Here is a 23,128-nt window from a genome sequence, read left to right as displayed (position 1 = left end):
GCAAAGGTCCTTCTGAGACAGGGGACGGCGTAATGACCTGGACGGGCCCCTCAGAACACCTGCCCTTCCCAGAGGGCAGTTCTGGAAATGGGCCCTTTCCATCTCCAGATGGTCCACTTGAGTCAGGGCCTGCGATGAGCCAGTTCTATAATATTATAGCCTTTATCATCATCATCATCATCATCATGATTTGGGATTCTTGCTATTAATATTACTGGTTCTATATTTCATGAAGGGGCCAGAAAAAGCGTAGACTGAGTGATAACACACAATAATGTAATGTATGTTTAGTCTGTCTAATTTTTAGAGCTCTTAAGAGTTTTTTCTGATTATAGCCATGCTTACTATATAAAATGTGTGCAGTACCTGAATTTACAAAGTAGAGACTGAAAGCTCCGTGATTCTGCCAGCCAGAAATAAGCACCTGAGGATGGTCACCGACCACGTTTAGTCATCCGCTGTGCGGGGAAGACCCCAGCCATCCTCTGGCTCTTGTTATCATGTAACTTTTGCGGCTCACCTCCTTAGACTGGCCTCCTGAGGAACACACATGCAGACTTTCCTTGGAGCGCTGCCCAGGCGTGACTCACTGGCATCAGGCCTGTGCATACTGACCTTCTCTAGGGATTGCCAGAATCTTCCAGAATGGCTTCCCTGGCCAGTCCATGTCCCTCCTCAAAAACCTCATTGTTACCCTTCATCCTGCGTCTTGCCCTTGACAGGTAACAAGTGGTACGTTACCTCTGTTTTAAAGGGGAGTTCTCTGATAGTCAGTTTGGACATTGCCCTCTATAATTTTTAGCTGTTCCGATTCTTTTCTCTGAATATTTTTCCCTACTTTTCTTTGGGTTTCTGGTTATCTGGCTTTTTCTTGGAATTCTCTGATTTCCAGATATAATTTCTTGTGTGGGTTTTAGACGTTGTGAATATTTTCTCCCAATATATGCATTTTCTCTGTCTTGCTCTCTCTCATCTTTTATTGAAGAAAAAAAAAAAACCCTCTACTTTTGAAGGTGTTCCTTTCTCCATCTTTTCATGGTCAAAGTTGTATTTCACGTGAAGACCGTTACATCACGAGATATGCCCTTCTGTTTTCTCCCACTGGCTTTGTAACCTTCGCCTTTGCATTTAAATTTAGCCCATTGTCTTCGTGCATGTTGTTAGGTAGAAATCCACCTTCCTTTCCCTCTGTGTAGTGAACACGGTTCCCCAGCCCTGTCTACCGGCCCACCTGGCCCTTTTCCACTGCCTTTTATTTTATTTTATTTATTTTTTGCCACTTTTATCCTGTGACAAGTCCCCACATAAATATGACTCCCTTAACTGCCCACTCGTGGACAAATACTGTATTGTCTTTAGGAACAGCCTCCTGATCTAACATCAGATAGCACAAGACCTCTTCTTTGCTCTTCTTTGTTTTTTATGAATCATGAATGTTCCATGTAAGTTTTTTTCAATTACTCATCAAGAGTTTTGCACATAGTGGTGATTTACTTCCTACAACAGAGCATCCCCTGAAATCCAGCATGACCCAATGGACACATATTTCCTGCACGTGGTCTGTTGTGGCTTGGTGCCCCTTTCCAGCTGGGGCACGTGACCTTGAGCACACAGGGACAGGGGACGAGAATGGACCAGCATATCCGCTCCTAACGGCCCCCACCCAGAAGGACATGCGTCACTTCTGCCTCAGTCCACTGGCCAGCACTGGCCGTGGGGCCACAAGCTGATGGTGGGAGCTGGGAAGCACATGGCTGTTTGTAAAGCTTTAACCTGTCCACCATGTCAAGTTCATCAAAAATGGCCATGTCTTAAACTCATCAAGTTGTACATGCAGCTTTTTGTATGTCAGTCATACCTCAATCAGTGGTTTAAAGAAAAAAATAGCTAAGCCTTTAGGATTTTCTGTGTAGGCAGTTGTACCATCCACAAATAATGAGGTCAGCGGAATACTCCATCCTGGTGGCACAGAAAAACTCTCAATATCATGAGAGGCAGACAAACAAAACCAGAGCAAAACTATTGTTTTCGCCAGTTCAAATATGAAGACAGAAGAAGCTTGATTTTTGTGTATTTGGATCTTAACACAAGCCAACATAAATATGAAATAACAAAACCAGGACGATGCATTTGAGAAACTGTCCTTCCACCATTTAAAACATCACTGCAGAATCTACCTGGGGTCAACTGTTGTGTCGCCGGGAACAATCGTTTGGGTGGTTTGCTCCTAACTCCCTCCGCATCTCGTTAGCGTGCCCTGTGACCAGCCCCCGTAGACGTTTTGACTGCAAACAGGACAACACATCGCAGGAGTTGTTTTCAGTAAACAGGAGAGATCTGACTTTGAAATTCCAGTTTTCTGAACACGTTCACATTATTAATGACACTTCATGGGAAGCTGTGCCGGAAACTGGGTGCAGGCGGAAGTTTCTAGCCTGCCAGCGCCAGTGGACGTGGGGTCTAACGGACTCTGCCCACCGCCACCTTCTGCGCGTCCGTGGGGGTCCCCCCTCCAGCGCATAACACTGGTTCTTAGGCTCTACCTAAGGATGAGCGTGGGCCGGGGGTGGGGTGGTGGGAACGGGGCAGTCCACTTCAGGGGAAGTTGGGATGTCCGGGCTTATGCAGAGGAATTGCCAATTCTTGGAGCCCGTGGGATGCTGGCGTGTCTGGTGACTATCCAATCACAGTCTGTAGAATGCAACCATTTCCCAGAATTTTGCATCATGGGGTTCCAGCCTATTCCAGAACTAGGCTGGGGGTGCAGAGGAACACTGTCATTTACCATTTCTACACCCCTGAGAAGTCTTCCTGCTCTACCCGGTCATTTGCAAAACTGCAACAAGTGTGCCGCTGGGTGAGGCGTAGATGAGCTAACGTGTGCAGAATACCAAGCAGGACCGGGGTCGGGAACTGTGTACTACCTTTGCTTTGGAATTCTAGCCGGGACGTAAAGTAGCCTTGAGGTCAACGTTGATAGTTCTTCAAGATTTGTCATTCGCCCCTCCAGAAGCATGCTTGTGCACCCAGTGGGTGCTGGGTATGTAGGGCGCGAGGCTGGAGGTGAGAATTTGGGTACCATTCCATCTGCGTGCCACCCCGGCAACTGGTGCTTTCCCGTGCTCACCCCACAGCAAGGATGTGCCCCCCACCCCCGGGATCTGAGGCTGCCGTGCTCAGCATCCACCTGGGTTTTGATGAGAGATGAGCCCCGCCCCATGTGTGAAGCAACTCAGTGTCACCGTGAAAGGGACTGGACTGGAGGAAGAGAAGGGCCTCGTCCTCTGGCCCCAAAGCTCAGTGCCCTCCCACAGAGGAGGAAACTTTGTTTGGAGAGAACAGGAAATGAGTCAAATGTAATCCTGATTAGGGGTAGGGTGGGGGTGGGGTGGCCTTAGAAAAGGACTTGTGCCTCTGATACAAGCAAATAAAGTGACCTTTGTTTTTCCACAGGGGACTGGCACAATTGGATATACTGCCTAAAAAATTTATGTAGTACTTAAATACGATTAGGAAAAGCTCAATTAAAAATTGTGCCAATATCATACAAACGTGCTCATGATCTAGACACGTTTGGGGTGTGAGCCACTAGAGTGGGCAGCCCGTATTTATATTCCCATCACCTGGTGTTGCTGTCTCGAGCACAGCAGAGTGGCTGGGAGCATGGACACGGGGGCCCAACTTCGTGGGTTCAAGGTCCAGTTCTACCAGCTTCCTTCTCTGTGACCTTGGCAGCTGAGCTCGGCCTCGGTTTCCCCATCATAAGGGAAGTCATAGCAGTTCCTCACCGGTGAGGACTGAGCGAGTCTATGCATGGCAAGCTCTTAGGACAGTGACTGGCACAAGCTTTACCTATATTGTGTTATAAAGTATGCACTGTTTGAAGATCCCTGGTAATGTGTACAAAATCACTGATTGAAGTCTTCACTTATTATAATTTTTACTTAATCAGAGAGAAAAGATCCTATGGCAACACCATTATACAAATAAAAGAGTGGAAATCAGAACCTCCCCAAAGTAATGACCTAAAAGTAATAACAGCCATCCCAGTTGCTTATAGAAAATCACTTTTTGATTTTTATTAGGTCAGCCAAAATCAGTCCCTCGGTTTTCTAAGCCGTTCAGCCAGAGCCTAGAAATTTGAATTTAGAACCGACTTCCGTTTTTGATTGCAGTCTTAAGACTACTTTATGATTACAGAATACTGCATTTTCCAGAAAGATCCCTGCTCCTTGCTTTTTCAACACTTAGCTATTTTATGCTGTATCTTTGCCCTGTGTTTTCTTGCAAACAGAAAACGCGAGTGTTGGGACTGTTACCTGCGTAACACCAGCAGACACAGGAAGCTGGGATGGTGGTGTGTAGCCTGAAGGGGTTTGAATCCTTCACTTTTATCCCATTATGCATAGCACACTGCCAGTGGACTCTAAATGCTCAGACCTCTCAATTTAACGAGAGACCAGCGTTCAGCGGAGGGTGCGGGTAGGAAGGCAGGGGTCAGGGGTCATGGAGGGGTGGGAGCCGGTGGGGAGCCAGAGGAGGCCAGGGTGCGAGAGGGACTGCAATGCAAGGAGCAGCAGAGCCCAGCCATGGGGGCAAAATGCTGACGTCCGGTGGATTCATGTTCACGGTGCAGAAGTGCACAGGCTTTCCGGAAGCTGCCTCTGTCATGGGTGCTGGATTTTACCTCAGGACCCTCCAGAATGTGTGATGTATGAAAATGCTCTTCATTTTTTAAGTCAGTGCATTAGGACTGCTTGAGTTAGAGGGAAAGTTCATCACCCACCGTGGACTGCCGTGGCTTGGAACACTTGGCAGTCCTCAGGAGTCAGGCTGGCAGCGCGCCTCAGGTGTTGCCCAGGTGCTGGGTGAGTGTCTGGAGATCTCCAGGGAGCTGGTCTCCCTCACCCTTCTCTGCTTTCCCGCAGCACTCGGTCTAATAATGGCCGGGAGGTGAGGGAGCCGTGCCTCCTCCATCTACCACCCTGAAACCTCATTAGCACCTCATTAGAGCCAGTGCGCAAAACAGTCAAAATTGTGTTCTCAGGGCAGATGCAGGCGTGGTTCAAGCTTACTTACTCTAAGGTGTGTGGATATTAAAAGTTCCCCAGGGACTCAGAAACGCCCGCCTCCACCCATCCTCGAAGGGAGTTTAGAGAATCAGAGCCCAAATCGTAGCATTTTCACGTTTAAATTTTTCCAGGAAATAGTCCCAAGATTCCCAATGATTTCAAAGTGTCATGAGCTCTGTTTATTTAATGTTGCAGAATTTCCTGTTGGGTTTGGAAGGTCCTGTGCCCGCCGTGTGATGAGGCTGGAGCTTTCTCTGTCCTCACAAATCGCATGGCGCAGGGAGGTCGCAGAGCTAGGAAGGGCCACCGTACGTCGCAAAGACACGCACGCCTCCTGAAACTGGAAACCGTCTCGAGAGCAAAAGCAGGTGTTACCTCGGTTGCCTGTGAAACCCTTGTGTTACTTCTTGATGTGATTGTTCCAGAACAACCCAATTTGGGATTATTTTGTCAGACTCGTGAAGCTCCTGCCAGTAGGCCCAGAGAGTGGGACACGGCTGCCCCCTGTTCTGACAGGTGAATCCCCAGTGATGGTTCCTGTCACACTTCCCAGTGACTTTCTCGGCCTCCCTCATCTCTTTGGAGTTCCCGGCAGGGCCGTGAGGCTGTCACTGTTGTCTGCACAAGAGAGCACTCTTCCATGCGCCGCTGAACGGCGGGAGCGGGTGGAGGGTGTCGCTGGTTCCCGGGGGGTAGGGGGGGATCATAACGTCAAGCAGACCACGGGCCGGAGGCGGGTCACCTCTCACTGTCGTGGGGTGAAGCTGCAGGACTGAGCGACCCATGTCAGCAGACCTGGCTTCTGGGGGTCGGCAGGCACGAGTCGAGCAGATGGGCATCAGCCCTGGAGAGAGGACAACCCGGCCTCTCCCACCAAGCTCCCCCCAGCCCCGAGTGCCTCCCTCCTCATCCTGTTGGGCAGCAGACCAGAGGCTCCGGGTCCCAAGGGCCTGCTCCTGCAGCCTCGGGCAGGTGGAGAAGGTGGGTGGCCACACGTCCGCGTGAGTGGGGTCCCGGCCCCCAGAAAGGAGGGTGCAGTGAGGACTGGGCCACCAGGAATGAACAGGTGCGCTAAAACACCTGTGGGCCCTGGGGGAAGAACTTTGATCCTCATCCTTTTCAAACTGTGTTCCAAAAAGAGGGGGAAATAGGGTGCCTTAAGGAAGGTCCAAGGTGTGGGGTTGATGGGTGGCCTGGATTCTGACCTGGAAGGTCAACCTGGTAGGAAAATGCCACGTTTCCTGCCAGCCACTCATTCAGGGCAGAAGGAGGCAGAGCAATCGTCCGTAAGAAGGCCAGGGTTGCTGAGGCTAATACAGTTAACACGCACCTGTTCGTCCCAGGGGAGCCAGGTCCGTGGGAGGGAGACGGACGTGAATGGAGATATGCCAGTGCGTGGAGCGTCCAGTGGCAGTGTCCCTGACAGCAGGGACAGAGGTGTGCTCCTGGGACTTCACTAGAACCCCACACGTAGACAGCTGGATCTAGCTCATAAGTCGAAGACGCTGAAGGGGTGGCTGTTTTGTGCTGAACAAATCCTCTAGCCTTGAACGTGGAACACCGTGTCCTTGGCTTGGCTCGCCCACGAGCTCCCTTTGCATTCTCTGTCTCGCGAAAGTGGAAACCACAGATTGCCAGCCGCCTTGAGGGACCGGGACCATGTGTGAACAGGTGTCTCACTGAGGAAGGCCCACTTGCCCGGATCACGTAGGAACCAGAGTCGAGGAGGGGACCAAGGTCCACAGTGTGGCGGGAAGAATGGGCAGGTCCAGGGCACTGATCAGCTCGGGGTTTAGACAAACAGTGGTTAACTATGGGGTGGCAGGCCCGGAGCCCCATTTTACAAAGCGGGTGCAGAGGGACGAAGGGGGTTCAGTGACCTCAGCCCGTCCCCTGTCCAGTGGGAGAAGGCCAGGCTGGGCAGCGTTTTATGGAGTCGATGGTCAGTATCTTGTTTTCCTTCACTTGCATCCACAACCGTTCTTGTTTCTGAGAGCCGGCCTGGCCTTGGGCTCCAGCACTGCTTTGAAATCCTGTGTGACTCTGGCACATTACTTGACCTCTCTGTGTCTGCTTATTCATCTGAAAGCCAGGGTTGATTATAGCGAAGCCTCCCTGGTGGGCTTTCGGGGAGGGTTTAACACGTGTGTTCAAACTCCATCCTGAGAACGATGTCTGGCTCACAGCCGCCATGACTGCCTTTAATCAGTACGTCTAGCTGTCACTCACTGTATTCTGGTGCCACTAATGAAACCCACAGGGACCCAGCTGCTTAAGCAGAAGTGTAAGTATTAGTGGAATCTCAAAAAAAATTTTTTTTGGAAATGATTGTCTGAAATAATTTAAATTTTTAGCAAAAAGTTTCTTTTTCTCTGCTTATTTCTTCCATGAAAAGAGCATCTGTCTCAAAAAAAAGATTCACTAATTGCTAGAACTTTCTTTAAAGTGTAGAGGAAAGAGATGCTTGTGTTTTGCAAGCCTTTGAACCATGCCTTTGGTGTTGCCAGTGGCTTGAGGATGTTTTACGATCATATTAAATAGGTAGCTCCAGTTTAATTCCTCCTGAATATTACCCGAGTTTATATAAAACTGATGCTGGCTTTGACATCCTGAGATGTTCATAAATTTGAGAGAAAATACATGAGTACATTAATTACCTATTCATTGGGAAAATATTAGAGACTCTAGTAGAGAATAGGTTACCTAAGATTTCTCAATGGAAAATTCTAGAGTGTTCCACTAAGTAAACAGTTCTTCTTGAGTGAAGAGGCTTTGTATCCTGGGCAATATTCTGGAACTTTGCCCTGGTGAGCGTTACTGCCATGGGAAAGCCGGGCAGTGGTCTTACCGGGACAGGGAGCTTGACGCTGGCCAAAAGTGCTCATTCATTCATTCACTCCTGCCTCCGCCCCCCGGGCTCCTGGGTTAAGCCCTGTGCATCCCCCTCACCCAGTCTCACCTGGTGCCTCCAGCAGCCCGCACCAGATCTGCTGGGTGGTAGGCACTTAATAAAGCTTTGGGAAATACAGGTTACTTTCTTGGGACTTTTTTGTAGCCAAGCTGTACTTACGAACCAGGCTTGTTTGATATCGATGTACAGAGATTGCTTAAGTATAAGGCCAAGAAGAGTTTTTTATGTTGCGATTTCATGACAAATCAAGGAAGCATCATACGTTCCGTGGGTGGTTTTCCAGCACTCACTGGGCACCTGCACGCCCACTGCCAACTTGGCATTCCTGGCGCCCCCCTTGTCTGCCGCCGCCCACGGAAGCCTCAGCTCCTTGCTTCTCCTCTCACCTGACCCCCCGCCTGCCCCCTCTCCCTCTCCCTGTCCCGGGGCGTGTGCTAAGACAGCGTGGTCCTCGCTCCGCATCACCATGCCCCACTGCACACGGTCCAGTTCCTGGCTGTATCCTTCTCCAAAGGCTCACCCCCGAGGCAGGTGTCGGTGTGCGTGGGACTCAAGTGTGGAGACAGGCACAGGGAAAGCAGGTCACTCAGGAGCCAGCGGCCGCGTCCCCTCCTTCCTCCCCTGGGGACCCTCCCCACATCTATCATTTGGACCCCGTGATGGGAGAGCCCTGAGCACTGCGTCCACTCCTCCTGCCCCGGGTGCTGCATTCTGATACACATCCCGAAACCCCAACTGAAAGGGACTCAGAATCTGGTCCTGGAAACCTGTTTCCTCCTGGAGCAGAGACCCAGAGTGCCCCAGGCCTCCTTAGCCACAGGACAGATTCTTCTCTAATTGACAAACATCTCACACCTGACCAGCCACCCACTTCCCAAGTGACGTGTCCCAAAAGAAAACCTGACCTGGTGACTTGCCACCCACGGAAGAGGGCCAGATGCTACAGGATGGTAGTTGGGGTTCTATCATGCTCATCTCTGGAGTGAGAAGCATTGTGTCCCCCAAACATATACTGAAGTGCTGACCCCCCCACCCCCCACCTATGAATGTGTCCTCCTTTGGACAAAGGATCTTAGCAGACAGAAAGTTAAGGGGAGGTCATGCTGGATTAGGGTGGGCCCTGATGCATGGTCAGTGTCCTGGTAAGAAGAGGGAAGTTCGGAGACAGACCCATGGGTCGTAAGCCACGTGGACATGAAGGCAGAGATCGGGGTGTTACATCTGCAAGGCAGGGGTTCCTGACGAGGGACAACAAGCCACCGGAAGCTAGGGGAGCCATGGCAGAAATTCTCTCCTAAAAAAACCCCCCAGAAACAGGAAACTTGATCCCGGACTTCTGGCCTCCAGAATTGTGAGAAAATAAATTTCTGATGATTTAAGCCCCGGGTCTGGCATTCTGTTACAGGAGCCCCAGGAACGAACACACTTCCTGTGTCACCGCCTCCCTCTCTGTCCTCCCAGGACCACCTGGACACACACTCCCTGACTTGTCCTTTGAGTCCACCCCCCGAGCACCTCCTCCAGGCAGTCTTCCCTGCCTCTCTAGCCCCCAGACCATGGTAAATGTATCCTCGTGCACTCGCCCAGCATGCTTCCTGCTCAGCCCAGAGTGGGGGCCATCAGAGGACACTTGGCCATTGTGGAGACATCGTGGTTATCACAACTGGCATGGGGCTACTATGGCGTCTGGTGGGCTGAGGCCAGGGACGCTGCTGAGCATCCTACAGTGCATGGTTCAGCCCCACAGCCGAGAACAGTCCAGGCCCAGATGTCTGTAGGACTGCATCATTATGCCCCTTCCCCTTCTGCCCGGCCAACCCCTCGGCACTCCCTCTCCCTGCCCTGGCTGGTGCTGGGCAGACTCCCTGGCAGGTGGGGGCATCTCCCACTGTAAACTGACCACCCTACAAACGGGCTCCTGCGGCCTGGGGCTTCCCTGACTCAGCCAGCGGGGGCTTCCCTCGGGGTTACTGTTGGCTTCCGTCAGCGGTCCTTTCACCACAGGGACCCTCATACACCTGCTTGCAGTTTGAAAGTCCCCACCACAGCCACACACACATGTGCACGCACGCACACAGGAGTCACTACCCACAGGAGCATCCGTGTGCACGCTCGTGCACATACACACTCACACGTGCTCGTGCACACAGGTACTTGGACATGAGCACACATGCACACACACACACCCAGTTCTCCACGTGTGGGCACATGTGTGCACAGGCATGCATGCATGCCAACATGCACACTCATGCACACACACATTCTCAGACCCATGGTACCTGCTGCAGAATCAAGTGAGCTCATTGCCACTCTCAGCTTCTGTTTGATGCCTCATCGCACAGGCTCAAGCTCAAGTCCCTCCCTCGCTGACCAGCAGCTCAGTGTAACTGTTTGGATTTGGAATCATTTCTTTGAAGCTGCGTCATCTGTTAATAGGGTCTTATCTGTGCTCTAGAATTTTGTAAGCTGATCGGCTTTGCACTTTAGGCTTAAAGAGAGGCAAAATCATGGCTGCTTTTCCAGGAGGAGCTCCTTTCAAAGATCCGGAGGTTCACCTCATCTGCCCCACACCCAGCACCTCCTTTACTCCGAGTTTCTCCTGCATAGAGCCACGTTATGGAGCGAGGCTGCCCCAACACAGCACACGTTAGAAGCCCATGTTGGAAGGGTTAAGGATTGTGAGCGCTTTTAGACTAACAATTACATGTTCAAAGACTTTGAAAACAAGTAGCCGCTCTGTAATTCAGCCAAGGAAATGAGTGAAAGAACCCCAAAATTTCACATGAGGAGTCTGGAAACTCTATTTTTAAAAGAGCATAAGCCTATAATTCATGGGCAAATGAAACACAGAAATGCCACGATAGTAGGTTTGCAACGAAAAATAAAGTAGTAAGAAAAAAATCTAATCAAGGGAGAAACATAGAATGAGTGTATTTATCTCAACCTGTTAAAATAGACGTTATTGAAAAAGCTGGGAAATGAGCCACCTAAATGCAAAATACTGGATTTCCTGAAGAGCACTGTGACAGAATAAACCAAGTCATAATATCCACACGAAAGACGGAAATTTTGTGTGTGTGTTTTCAAGAGGCCAGAACGAAGCTAACTTTGTCAGAGGGTGAGAGCTTCTGTGATTGTTCCAAAAATAAAAGCCCCATTTATTGTGTCCACCCGGTGCCTGGCACTGTGCCAAGCATCTTACATGTTTTAACCTATTAAATCCCTATAAAAATCCAGTGTCATATCCCACTATTCTTAGGTTTATTTTATAGATGAGGAAATTGAGATTCAGAGAGGTTAAGTAACTCACCCAAGGTCACACAGCCAGGAAGTGTTGGAGCAGGGATTTGAAGCCAGGTCTGTTGAATTCTGCACTTTCACCCCAACACACACACACACACACACACACACACACACACACACACACACACAGGCTCCGTGCCCCAAATTCACCAAGTGTCTTTTCCATTGTTCTCTGAATAGAGCCAATTGTTTCAACTTCTCCTCTGGGACCTCTGATGCCTGCCACCCATATGTCAAGGCTCAGCTCAAATGCCATGAAACATAGAAGGCTTTCTCGATGTGCAACCAGCGCCGCTCCCCCGTTCTCCTGCCCCAGCCCCGTGGTGGCACCCACCCTCCCCTCTGAGCTGTATGAGGACCAGAATCGCTTCCACCTTAGAAAACCCTGCAGTCCCAGTAGCCAGAAGCTCCTGACTTGAGGAAGACTTGTAGCAATCCTTTGCCAAACAAATAGATAACGAACGGACTCCTCCTTGTTCTGTGCCATCTTATTCGGTACGCCAGCCATTCTCAAAGGGGTGATTTTACTCCTGAGGGGACATTTGGCAGTGTCTGGGGACAATCCAGTTGTCAGAACTCGGGGGGGGGGCGGGGCACTGCATCTAGTGGGTGGAGGCCAACAACGCTGCTTAACATCCTGTAGTTCACAGGACCGCCCCTAACAGAGAAGGACCTGGCCCATGATGCCGACGGGACTGAGGCTGGGAAGACCCGACGTGTGCCTTCCGTCTCAGCGACCCATGCCGTGATGGGCTAGGAGCCCCTACAGGCAGGGGCCACTATTACTTTGTCTTTCTAGACCGTGCATCTGACACAATGAATGAATGAATGAACGAATGAACGAATGAAACTCAGTGTGCACACTGGGGTCATGGAAACCACATAAGATCAGGGGATTGAACTGAGGACCTGAGTTTGGAGTTGCTTATTAAAGTGTAGACATGTGTGGCTGTATAGAATTTTTCATGTTGGATTATTGTGATTGGCCCCCAAAAAGCTACGAGGCCAAAAAAAAAAAAAAAAAAAGACAAATCAAAGTACCCGGTAATGGCTTGGTTTGACAAACACGGCCCTAGAGAACTGTATTCTCATTAGCCCTGTTTGCATCAATGTTACGGTGAGGTTTTTAAGGTCGTTAGAGAAGAATCCCCTGGTTGCTCATAACTATGGGTTTACTGTCTGGGGCTCAGGAGAGAGAGGCTGTTTACTCATCTAAACTCTTACTGATCACACAATTTCACAGTGGCTTGAGTAAATTGTCACATCCAGGTCTTTTCGCATTAAATACAAGTAGAGGTATTTTAGTGGAGAAACAAGAGTTATTCCGGGAATCCCTCCAGAAAAGACTCTTTGGTTATTAGTTAAATGGAAACAGACAAGGAAGAAATATGAATGTCATGACAGTGAGAAAAACAGTTCTCAATTAATTGTAACACAATTTACATTTTTCAAAGTGCTTCTAAGTTCAGTATCTTACGTGACATTCATAATGATGCTGGGCAACGAATGCCGTCCCCACTTTATAGAGGAAAATACAGAGGGTCAGAACAGTTGGGCCAAAGGTTTCCCCAAAGTCCATGGGGCAAGAGACTGCACCTGGAGGGAAGAATGGGAGCTGGCTCACGGTCAGAATGGCCTTGGGCATCAGGGGCCCCGGGCAGATGGAGCATCCCCCTTCTTGGTGCAGTGAGCACCTCAAGAGCATCTCAGCAGAAACAGCTCGGCCACCCACCCTGCGGGGGACCAGCCAGTGGAAGTGCTGCTTTCCAAGCTCAGTGTTTCCCTGGGTGATATTTTAACAGCCAATCAGAAGAGGACGGGCAATTTATGAAAAGAGATCTGTTAACCATAAACTAAAATGCCAGAGACCACAGAGGAAGGGAAAGTCTTCATGGGCATTTGAGGGCAGTGAAGGCCCAGAGACCTCCGGTGGACTGACAACAGGCTCTGTCTCCTGGTCGCTGAATTGACTTGAGTGCTGGGGCTTTATTTTCATACTATTTCCTGGGAAGAAAGGGAAACAAAGAGTGGTCTGTTCATCTGGGGTTCATTTTGTCTGTTGTTTTTTGTAATAGTTGGGACTTCCACAAAGAACAGGCAAAAAGTATGTGTTCACGCCAAAAACGGAATATTCCAAGATTATCGTAAGCTTGTTTTTGCTGTTTTCAGTTCAGAATTATCAAACCATGCCACAAACTTCCGGTGTTCTAGACAAGAATGATAGAGATGGCTGGAATTTGCATTTTATACAAAAGAATATAGCCTGATATTTGCTCCCACTTGATGTAGAGATTGATGCGGGCACCCCTGCAAAGATGCATGTGCTTGTGTTTAATGAAACAACTTCAGACTTTGATCTCAACCCATCAGGATGATAATTATAAATGTACTAGGTTTCGTGGTCCCTTTTTATCAAGTATAACGATACCACATAAGCAAAGTAGGAAGTTCTAAAATTAAAACTAGGAGTCACATCCTGGAGAGGCATGGGGAAGTTTCTGGAAGTCGGTAAATGGCCATCTCCTGCCTTCTTGTCTCCCAGTCTTCCTTCACCCCTTTAGCAGCGCATTTAGTGTGAACTGGGCAGCAGATTAGATAAGGTGGCATTGCCCTTCATCGGCAGATGAACAAGTTCGGCCAGAAAGATGTCCAGAGGGGTCAGGACACAGCTGTACCTCGGGACTTCTGGCTTCTTCCCTGGGCATGGGTCTCTGTCTCCAGTGTTGAAAGGACAGATGTTGAACCATATGTCCTGAATTTAAGAACACAGAACAGTGTTCCATTCCTACTTTTAGTGATTGGGTGCCGTTTTCCCCGTGAATGGCAAGGCTGGTATGGCTGTGTTCCCACTAGCACTGTCCGTGGGTTGTCCGAGACGGCTGAGATTGGGCGGACCTCGCCTGCCTGTGGTCACGCAGGCCCAGGTGACTGTCGTCCGGATGCCTGTCCAAGGGAGCACCCGCCCGGCCACTGGTGGCGAGGCCTGGTGCCGGGTCAGGCCCACAGGTGTGCCGTAACAAAACCGCTCCGTGCTGGGGATGCAGAGAGACTTGTTGGTGAAGGTCTGCAAACAGGAGGCTGCTGGAGAGAGTGCGTGTGCTTGTTGGTGGGTCAAACTCAGCCAGGTCTTTCTGGGGTAGCTCCTCCACCCCACCTGCAGAACGTGTGCATGAGATGCTCAGGAAGACACGCAGACCTCCCAGGGGGCGCTGAGGGAAGCCAGCCCGGGGAAGTGTGGCTCATCACGAGGCCTCATGCGGGGATGGCTGGCGGCGAGGCTGGGGGTTAAGAGCCGGGGGGACAGCCCTCACCGACGGAGGCCCCCACGCTGCGGCGAGCTCCTCTTCTCCTTCAGTCTGCTCCTTCCCTTGGTTTCCAAATAAACCTCATTCCCGCAGCTTTCTGGAAAGGAGGGCCTGGCCCGAGACATGGTCACATCAGGAATGCCTTTGGGTTCCCTCTCCCTCGTGATCTAGAGCCTGCTGCGTCTGTCCCGAGATGGATTAGACTCTCTTGTCCACTGCAGACGTTCATGTCCCATCTTTCGGGCCAGAAACACCTGCTCCCGGTGAGGGGGATGGGCCTGGGCCCCTGCCCCTCTCCAGGGATTGTGCAAGGAGCGCCGGCCCCTCACCTTTGCTCCCTCTTGGGAGCCCTGGAGAGCCTCCCTCCTCCTCGAAAACGGCCCCCCTGCCCACCTGTCTTCTCAGGAAGTGGCTCCCATGTGATGTAAATTACAAGAAATTCACCCATTGTTCCTGGGCTTGAGTTTTAAGAGTTTTGAAATGTGTGTGTAAATACATAAATGTACACATCTAACTGTGAATCTCTGTCTTCACTGTTGTGGGAGAGGGCTGGAAGTCACAGCACAGCATCCTCCGGTCGGGGGGAGAGGCCGTGGAAGCCCCACTTTGCCCCAGGAACACCCCGCCGTCTCTGCGGATGGCAGATGCTCTCCTGGGACAGCCGGCCCTCCCTCCCAGGCCAGAGGGAGCGGGGGTGGGGGGGGTGGGGGGGGTGAGGAGCAGGTGCTTCCCAGCCCCCGGAATGAGGCGTCTGAGGAAGCCGGGCTGCACCCCTCCCTCCCCACCAGCCTGCGCCCCTGCTCTATTGGTGCCATCCAGGGGGCTTCTGACCTGGTTTGTCTTTCCCTCTCCCGCAGGGGCGGATCTGTAGAAAGGCCGGCAAATCAAAAAAGTCCTTCAGCCGCAAGGAAGCCGAAGCTACCTTCAAGAGTTTGGTGAAGACGCATGAAAAGTACGGCTGGGTCACCCCGCCCGTGTCTGATGGCTGATGTGCTCGACGTGCGGGAGACGCTCCAGCCACCTGTCCACACACACGAGTTCCCGACATCTCCTCCTCAACGCCGAGCATCCTCACCCTTTTCTACTCCAGCCGGAACTGAATCCTGAATGCCAAGGAGACGTTTAAGTTATTTATGAACAGATGTGTTCACAGGGAGAACGAGGGAGCCAACGCTGTTCGGGATTAGGTTTCGACTGTAAATGAGCGGCCATCTCGAAGTCACTTTAGAACCAGTGTTGAGATGGTGACATTCCCCAGCCCGCCTGCCCCTCCGCCTGCCCCCTCACACTGCCCTTGGCTTCTTCCCAGACCGCAGCTCCAAAGAGCAGGCAGGAGCCCCAGGGCCTGCTGCTCGACCCACTTACCGTGCACGGCACGTTCCCGTGTACTAGGAACACCCTGCATTGCTGTGCCCTTTGTCTCTGTTTCTCTTCCGGGCAGGTCGACATAACCTGGAGACGTGTCCTTCTGTGGCCCCGTGTGACAACATGTAGACCTCATTCGTGCTATGACCTTTGGCTCCTGAAAACACAAATTTCATATTGCCAGGTTCTTGTAATTTAGAACAACAACTGCCCCCTTCGTGAAAATGTGCTCCGTCGGCCGGCGCGGCAGCGAGCCACTGTCCCCCGGCGAGGCAGGGCCCGGGGACGGACGGCAGGGCTCCTGGGGCCGCCGTGGGCTCCCCGGGGCTCCGCGGTGGGACAGCCTCCTCGGTATTCTGGAATGCTCCGATGACACCACATCCGTGTTCCTGTCTCCTCCCAGCTGGTCAACCCACCACCACGAGCAAGGGACAATTTCCCGTTCCCTGAAATCATCGGACTCATTTTACTCTCCATGCTAGTGACAGAGAATGCCAGGACTGCCAAAGGCCGCCAAGTGATGGTCCGAGGACTTGCATGACCGGGTCTGTTCCTCACCCTCCTGTCACTTGTGTGCCCCGGGGGCTGGGCTGCGTGATGCGTGAGCACCCTCGCCGTGATAGCAACTCCCCGTTACTCCATCGCCCACACTTTCATTTTTCTCTTCTGTTAAGTTACTTAGAACTTTCTAAGAAACTCCATGAAGTGAGGAAACACTGTTTATAACAATACATGGGAAGAGGTAAAATGTTCATCCCAGGTGGAAAACCTTATTGGATGCATTTTAAATAAAATCATGCATACCTGACACAACGCCTCGAGAATCCAATCACTGGGGCCTAGCCTTCCCTTTAAAACATTTCATCTGTCTTTAGAATTTAATAGTCCAAATACCGTGATGACGTTCCCCAGCAAATTACCAAACAATGAGTCTTAGGAACCCATGCTCTTTGCAAAACTCCAGTGTGTTAACATGGTCCCCAGAAGCAACCCAGGAGGCCATCAGAAGTTAACAGTAAGTGTGAATGGTTGATTTGGCCAAACTTGGATGTTGCTGATTATATTTTCCCACTACAAGGGAAGAGAAATCTTTGCTGATTACATACAATTCTTTGGGCAGTTTGGACTAACTCAGGGACCTGTTCACTTGTCCAGGGTTGTCAGAGGTCCAAGAGACCTGGCCTCAGAAGACAGGGGTCAGCTCCCAGCACAACCAGCCATTCATCAAATCTACCCTTTCCCGCTGCTTTTGTTTATATTTTTTAACACTTTCTCAAATGCCCCTAATTCACACGTAGCTCTGTCCAGACAAGAAGGCAGTGTATTGAGGATGCGTGGCTGCCTGCTCACATTCCCTCTGAGTAATAATAGTTACGAAATTCGATGACACTCCTTCATGCGATCCTCCCAAGTGGAATTCTCCATCCTGGAAACCTGACATTTAGCGCACGGTCTTGGGCCCTCAGGCTACTTGTTGTCATGGGATTACTCTGTAGGCTCCCAAGATACAGGACAGAAGCAGCTTGCTGGGGAAAGCACCTGAGCTTATTTCTTTCCAGATGTTTCCCTCTCCTGATGCAAAATGTAAAGCAACTTTCTTTTAAGAACCATATGGATGCATTTGGATATACAGAGAGTATACAATGTGTATATAACCATATGCAGCGTATCTCCAGAGCCAGCCGCTTCCAGGCTGGCTGCTAGCTGATTAGAGAACGTGTCCACCGCAGTTTCTGGGTTATGCCCCACCTGAGGGGCAGCCAGGAGGCTCGTGACCCCTTGAGGGTGGGCTCGGTCGCTGCCAACAGCGGCGGGGGGAGACACCCGGCCCAATCTCAAGGCCCCAGCACACCCTGAATTTGATTTCTTTTGCATGTGACTTCCATTAGGTTTGTCAGGCGCTGGAAGCTTGTAAAAGAAATATTCTTCGCTGAAAGAAGTGCCATTTTTCGCTTAAATGGTAAGTTTTTCTCATTTTCAAAGCAGTGGAGAATAGTTGAAAATGCGACTATTGCTTTGACTCTCTGCGCTGGAAGAACTCCCTTTTCGGCATCGTCAGCCAACAGGGGAGCCTGGCCGTGGCCGTGCCCCGCTGACCCCGCATGAGGGGCCTGCCTGCCTCGGAGCGCAGGGCGGGAGGGAGGCTTGCTGCAGACCCAGCAAGCGCCTAGCAGGGGGCTCCTTTGCACACAGGCCGAGAGCGCCATCCTTCTTCAGACAGACAGCTGGGGGACGCTTGGACGGGGCTGCAGACATTCATGTCCTCCAGAGGCTGCAGGGCCAGGGGGAGGAAAAAGCCATGCATGCTTCTCCTGCGCACCCGGAGGATTCCCTGGGCCTCCTGCAGCCGTCCTCAGGTGTCCCCTCCACTGCAGTCCACGGGCTGCTCAAGTTCTACGTGTGCAACAAGATGATTGGCCCGGTCCCCCCCCCCCCCACACACACAGGCGCACGCGCACGCGCACACGCACACAGGACGCACAGGAAGACTCACAGTCTCTAAAATCCATTACTCAGGAAAAACAAAAAGACGGTTTAGGCCCCAGCGTTTTAGCTCCCAAGTTCCCTCCGTCTATCAAAATTCAACCTTATTTCTTGAGAGGGAAATCTGAGGACTCGTGACAAAGACCCAATGGAAGGACAGTTGCCCTCCGTGTCTGTGTGACTCAGCAGGTAAGTCCACCTGCTCAAGCCCCGGTTTCTTGGCCTGTAAACTCCTACGGGATCCGTGTGAGAACTGACCTAAGCCGTGAGGGAAAGTGCTTGGGAAATCCAGAAATTGTCGCATGAACTTTGTGTGTCACTTTTCCAGTATGGGGAGCTCTATGTTAAACAACGGGCTTTAATTAGAACACATTTAAATAAAGGCTCCGGAATTGAATAATTACAATGATTCAGACAGAATTAACTTGCGATCATATACTGGTGTTCCGTCCCCAGTCCTCTGTAAGTCAGTCAACCAAACTTACTGGCCATCTCACCACTCACTCTGACGTAGGGAAGGGGCAAGTTTTAGACATGCCTCCTTCCCTAGAGGAACTTAAAAAGACAAGAATAACACACAGCAGGGTGCCTGGGCGGCTCCGTCGGTGGAGCGTGTGCCTTCGGCTCAGGGCATGATCTCAGGGTCCTGGGACTGAGTCCAGTGTTGGGCTCCCTGCTCAGCGGGGAGCCTCCTTCTCCCTCTCCCTCTGTGGCTCCCCCTGCTGTGCGCTCTCTCTGTCAAATAAATAGATAAAATCTTAAAAAAAAAAAAAAGAATAACAGGAGCCACCAACGAACGAGTGGAGACCTGAGGCAGCTGACCGCCACACTGCACTGCGGACCTTGTAGACTTTTTCCGAGCCCAGGGGCTCCCCGACGGTGGTCAGGCCAGGCTCCATGGAGAAGTCAGGGCTGAGGGATGGCTGAGCAAGAGGGAAGAAGGGCAGGCATAGAAGTGAAGGAGGGCCGGGGGTGCCCTTGTAGGGGACACGATGTTCGTCCCCGCTGGCCCTGGCCAGGGACGCCTGGGCAGCTCCTTGCCGCTCTCACTTGCGGGGGCCTCTCTATAGATCTGATTTCGGGAGGCAAGACACATGCTAAACTTACAGCCGAACCTGGCATGTGGGGCTGGCCCCTTCTCTAGAATTCTATTTCAGTGTTTTATCTGAACCCTTCTAACAGCATGCAAAATTTTAATGGAATTTGCTTTCTAGAGGGGCAGAACTGGCTTCCCAAGTGCAGTGAGGGTTGAACCACGGAATCTGGGAGGTCACTTGGTCTACCTTCAGACACTCTGCAGGGGAGGAAACAAGCCCAGATGGGTTGAGTGGCATTTCCAAAGTCGACTGGAGGGGTGATGCCAAGGCCACCCTCTTGCTGGTGCTTCCTGATCTCCCGTGATTCTCCCCATGGACCATGAGGCAATTCACATGGCCCACATTCAAGAGCACACTTTTGAGCTCACCGTTGGGTTGACCTTGAGCCACAGGCCTTCCCAGCTAGTTGGGAAGCACCCAGAGTGACGATCCATTACACAACAAAACCAAGTTGGTGAGAAGGCAGTTTGCACATCCAAGTGCTCTACGGAGCTATGGCTTGGAGCTCAGCCCGTGGGATCATAATCAATACTCCTTCCCTCCAAAGACATTAATATAATATGCAGTTTTCCTTAGCTTTAGGTTATGCTTTACCTTATCTTTGTGATTTTTGCAACCTCCAGTTTACATAGTACAGAGTATCACTCAACCCCAGGATCCATCTGACCCACAGGATGTGGCCAACGAACTGGAAAGGCCAAACAAACACTGTGGGCATCCAGGGAGGCAATAAACGATATTCCCTTGGTTCCAGGAAAAAGCAGAGGAAAGAAGTATGCTGGCAAAGAGACATAATCAAGGCAGAGTACTGGAATAGACTGTAGATACAAAGGGGAGCAAGGTTTAGTTTCAAGGTCGTAACAGGGCTAGACAAACAGCAGAGTGCCCGGCGGAGGGAGTCAGGTTCCAAGGTAATCCTCTTGGGCCAGTAAGGCGGTATGTGGTGAGAGAGTAAATATCTGCACTGCTTCCCACTGCAGACTGACCCTGTTTCTCCTACAGAGGGTGCTTACTCCTTTCTTTCACTGGTAAATTAAGTGGCCGTCTGCTTCGTAGACATGCATTCACTTTATATCGATAGATCCTGGTGATGTCAATAACTGAGCAACAATAGAACCACTGTCGCTGGATGTGCTTGGTTTTATTCCTACTCACCTCTTCCACCAACATGACCTCGTTTCATGCACATTGTCTCCACTATGACCATAGTAGGATGCCGATCTACACATCTTGGGCTGCTGTGAACTTTCAAACTGTCCTCACAATTCACACTGAAGCTTTGGTGTATACTCTTTCTAAAGTCATCCAGTTCTGTGGTCCTCAAAAGGAGGGGGAGGAAATAGGAAATAGGAAAGAAATGTTGACTTTCAGAAGAGGGTGACTGTATGCATGAGTCAAATAATCTAGAAGCACTGTCCTCAGGGGAAAAACAACAATTCAGAAAAACAAGACTTTAAAACCAATAGATGTCTTTCCATGGAATGTTTGTTGAAGTCCTTGCAAGGTCTATGTTCAGTATTTGCAGGAATGTCTCTTGAGTCTCCATATGCATTATCCAACATGGTCCATCGCGGTTGATTTCCTGTCATGTGCTGCCCTCTGATCTTTTGTGCTTTGATTTAGTTGTGGTTTGCTAACTCAGAACTTTGAAGCGTGTCATGAGTATTCTCTACAAAAATCAATGAAATATAACTGAACCACAGCTAATGAAGCATCACTGTGATTTAGATTTCTCCTTCAGCTGCCATTTGCATTATAAAGATTGTTGAACATGTTTGCCAAAGAGTCCCATTAAAGTTGAAATTGTATGCTTAGCACAATACTGTAGCCTAAACTAAGGCTCAATTACAGAGAGATTCCTCTAAAAAACTGTTATAGACTAGCAATTCTAGAACATGACAATTTTCACACACCCGAAGTTCAATCTGTTTAAAAGGTATTACAGCTAATTTTCCACACTAGTATATGAATTGGCTTCCAGTTTTTATTTTAAACTTTATCAGAGAAATTTCCCAGGCTTTATGTCAATATTGAAATCATTTTCCAATCAAGAGCACATTCTTTTTTAAAATCTGAAAATGTGACTGTGTAAGTATTGAGTAGGTGAGGGCTCTGGGATCAAACAGCCTTGAATCCACCCTCTGTCTCTTCTCACACGTGGACGAGGAACTTAGCCTCTGAGACACTCAGCTGCCACTTTCTTCCCTAAACTAGGAGGTGAGTATCTGCTGTGGAGGGTGGCGATGATGAGACAGGCAGGACGTGGGAAGCACGAAACCCGTGCGTGGCCTGGAACTTATGCTCAGTATGTTATTTTAGAGATAACAGTGAGAGTGATCTGCCATGATCAAATCAACAGCTTGAGTTGCGTGTTGGAATCTACTTGAGGTTGTTCATGTCATCCCTTTGCGTGAAGGCATGGTAGAGCCACCCTCGAGAGGGTGCTGGCTCTGAATTTCTCTTGGGCAATGGAGGTGAGAATGTGACCGGACACTCTCCCCAGAACGTACAAAGCTCCTGCTGGGTGGGAGAGTGGATGGCAGAGGCTTGGGTAGTCTCTATCCAGGGACATAGTTTTCTCAAGGCAGAAGTTAAAGACCCACTAGGATTGCACCTGGACCCTGACACTAAGAATTTAAGGTGTGGTTTCTGAACCCATAAGTAGGGGCTGATCAAAAAGCACAAAATGGGGGCTCCTGGGTGGCTCAGTCAGTTAAGCGTCCAACTCTCGATTTCGGCTCAGGTCATGATCTCAGGGTCCTGGGATCAAGCCCCACATTGGGCTCCATGCTCCATGCTCAGCAGTGAGTCTGCTTCTCTTCCTTTCCCCTGCCCCCCACCACTATTCACACTCACTGTCTGTCTCTCAAATAAAGAAATAAAATCTTTAAAAAAAATGCACACAATGCATGTTCTTGACCTCTGCTTTGTTTGTCCCTTAAGTGCTTGTCTTAAAGAGTTCTATTCCTGCCAGAATAAACACAACACATTCATGGAAACAAGATATCTTTCCGTAGACACGGGGAAGTGGTAGAGATACCGATGTGGCTCTACACAATCTGATTGCCAAAACGAAGTGTTTTATCGGACGGATGATGCTTAGTCTGCTCTGCCTACACGGGAGGGATCCTGGACAACCAGGCAGGGACTGGCCAGTGTAGAGACAATGGGCTCAGGATGCGGCGGTTTTGGACGTACAACTTTTTTTTTTTGTTTAAATTGATCCCATAATATTTTTATTTATTTTTTTAAGGATTTATTTATGTATGTATGTATTTATTTATTTGAGAGAGAGCATGAGCGGAGGGGAGGGGCAGAGGGAGAGGGAGAAGGAGGCTCCCCGCTGAGCAGGGAGCCCGATGCAGGACTTGATCCCAGGACCCTGCGCTCATGACTGAGCTGAAGACAGATGCTTAACTGACTGAGCCACCCAGGCGCCCTCCCAGAGCATTTTTAAAAGATTTTTGGGAGGGCCATGAAAGGTTTTCTGGTAAATCATTTTGAAGGTTAAACCAATTAAATAATTCTAGACAACATAAATAAACTTTCCCGTAGCAACCCATTCCTACTTTTTTCTGTTCCTACATTTGC

The 23,128-nt window shown here is 50.2% G+C and overlaps 1 protein-coding gene across 1 annotated transcript in view; it reads left to right on the top strand.

Annotated features, from left to right (window-relative positions):
* The window catches only part of UBE2QL1 (ubiquitin conjugating enzyme E2 QL1), a 34,726-nt gene extending 19,146 nt beyond the window's left edge, over nt 1-15,580 (top strand). The window contains exon 2 of the mRNA XM_088023725.1: nt 15,449-15,580. Within this exon, the coding sequence (XP_087879851.1) occupies nt 15,449-15,580 (132 nt within the window). The remainder of the gene's footprint in view (nt 1-15,448) is intronic.
* Nucleotides 15,581-23,128: the final 7,548 nt, after the last annotated feature.

This window comes from Eumetopias jubatus, unplaced genomic scaffold, assembly GCF_037043125.1.
Source record: "Eumetopias jubatus isolate StellerSeaLion01/CBP00866 unplaced genomic scaffold, mEumJub1_p1.0 scaffold_5, whole genome shotgun sequence".
Classification (NCBI taxonomy): domain Eukaryota; kingdom Metazoa; phylum Chordata; class Mammalia; order Carnivora; family Otariidae; genus Eumetopias; species Eumetopias jubatus.
This window is presented reverse-complemented; position numbering and strand designations above follow the sequence as displayed.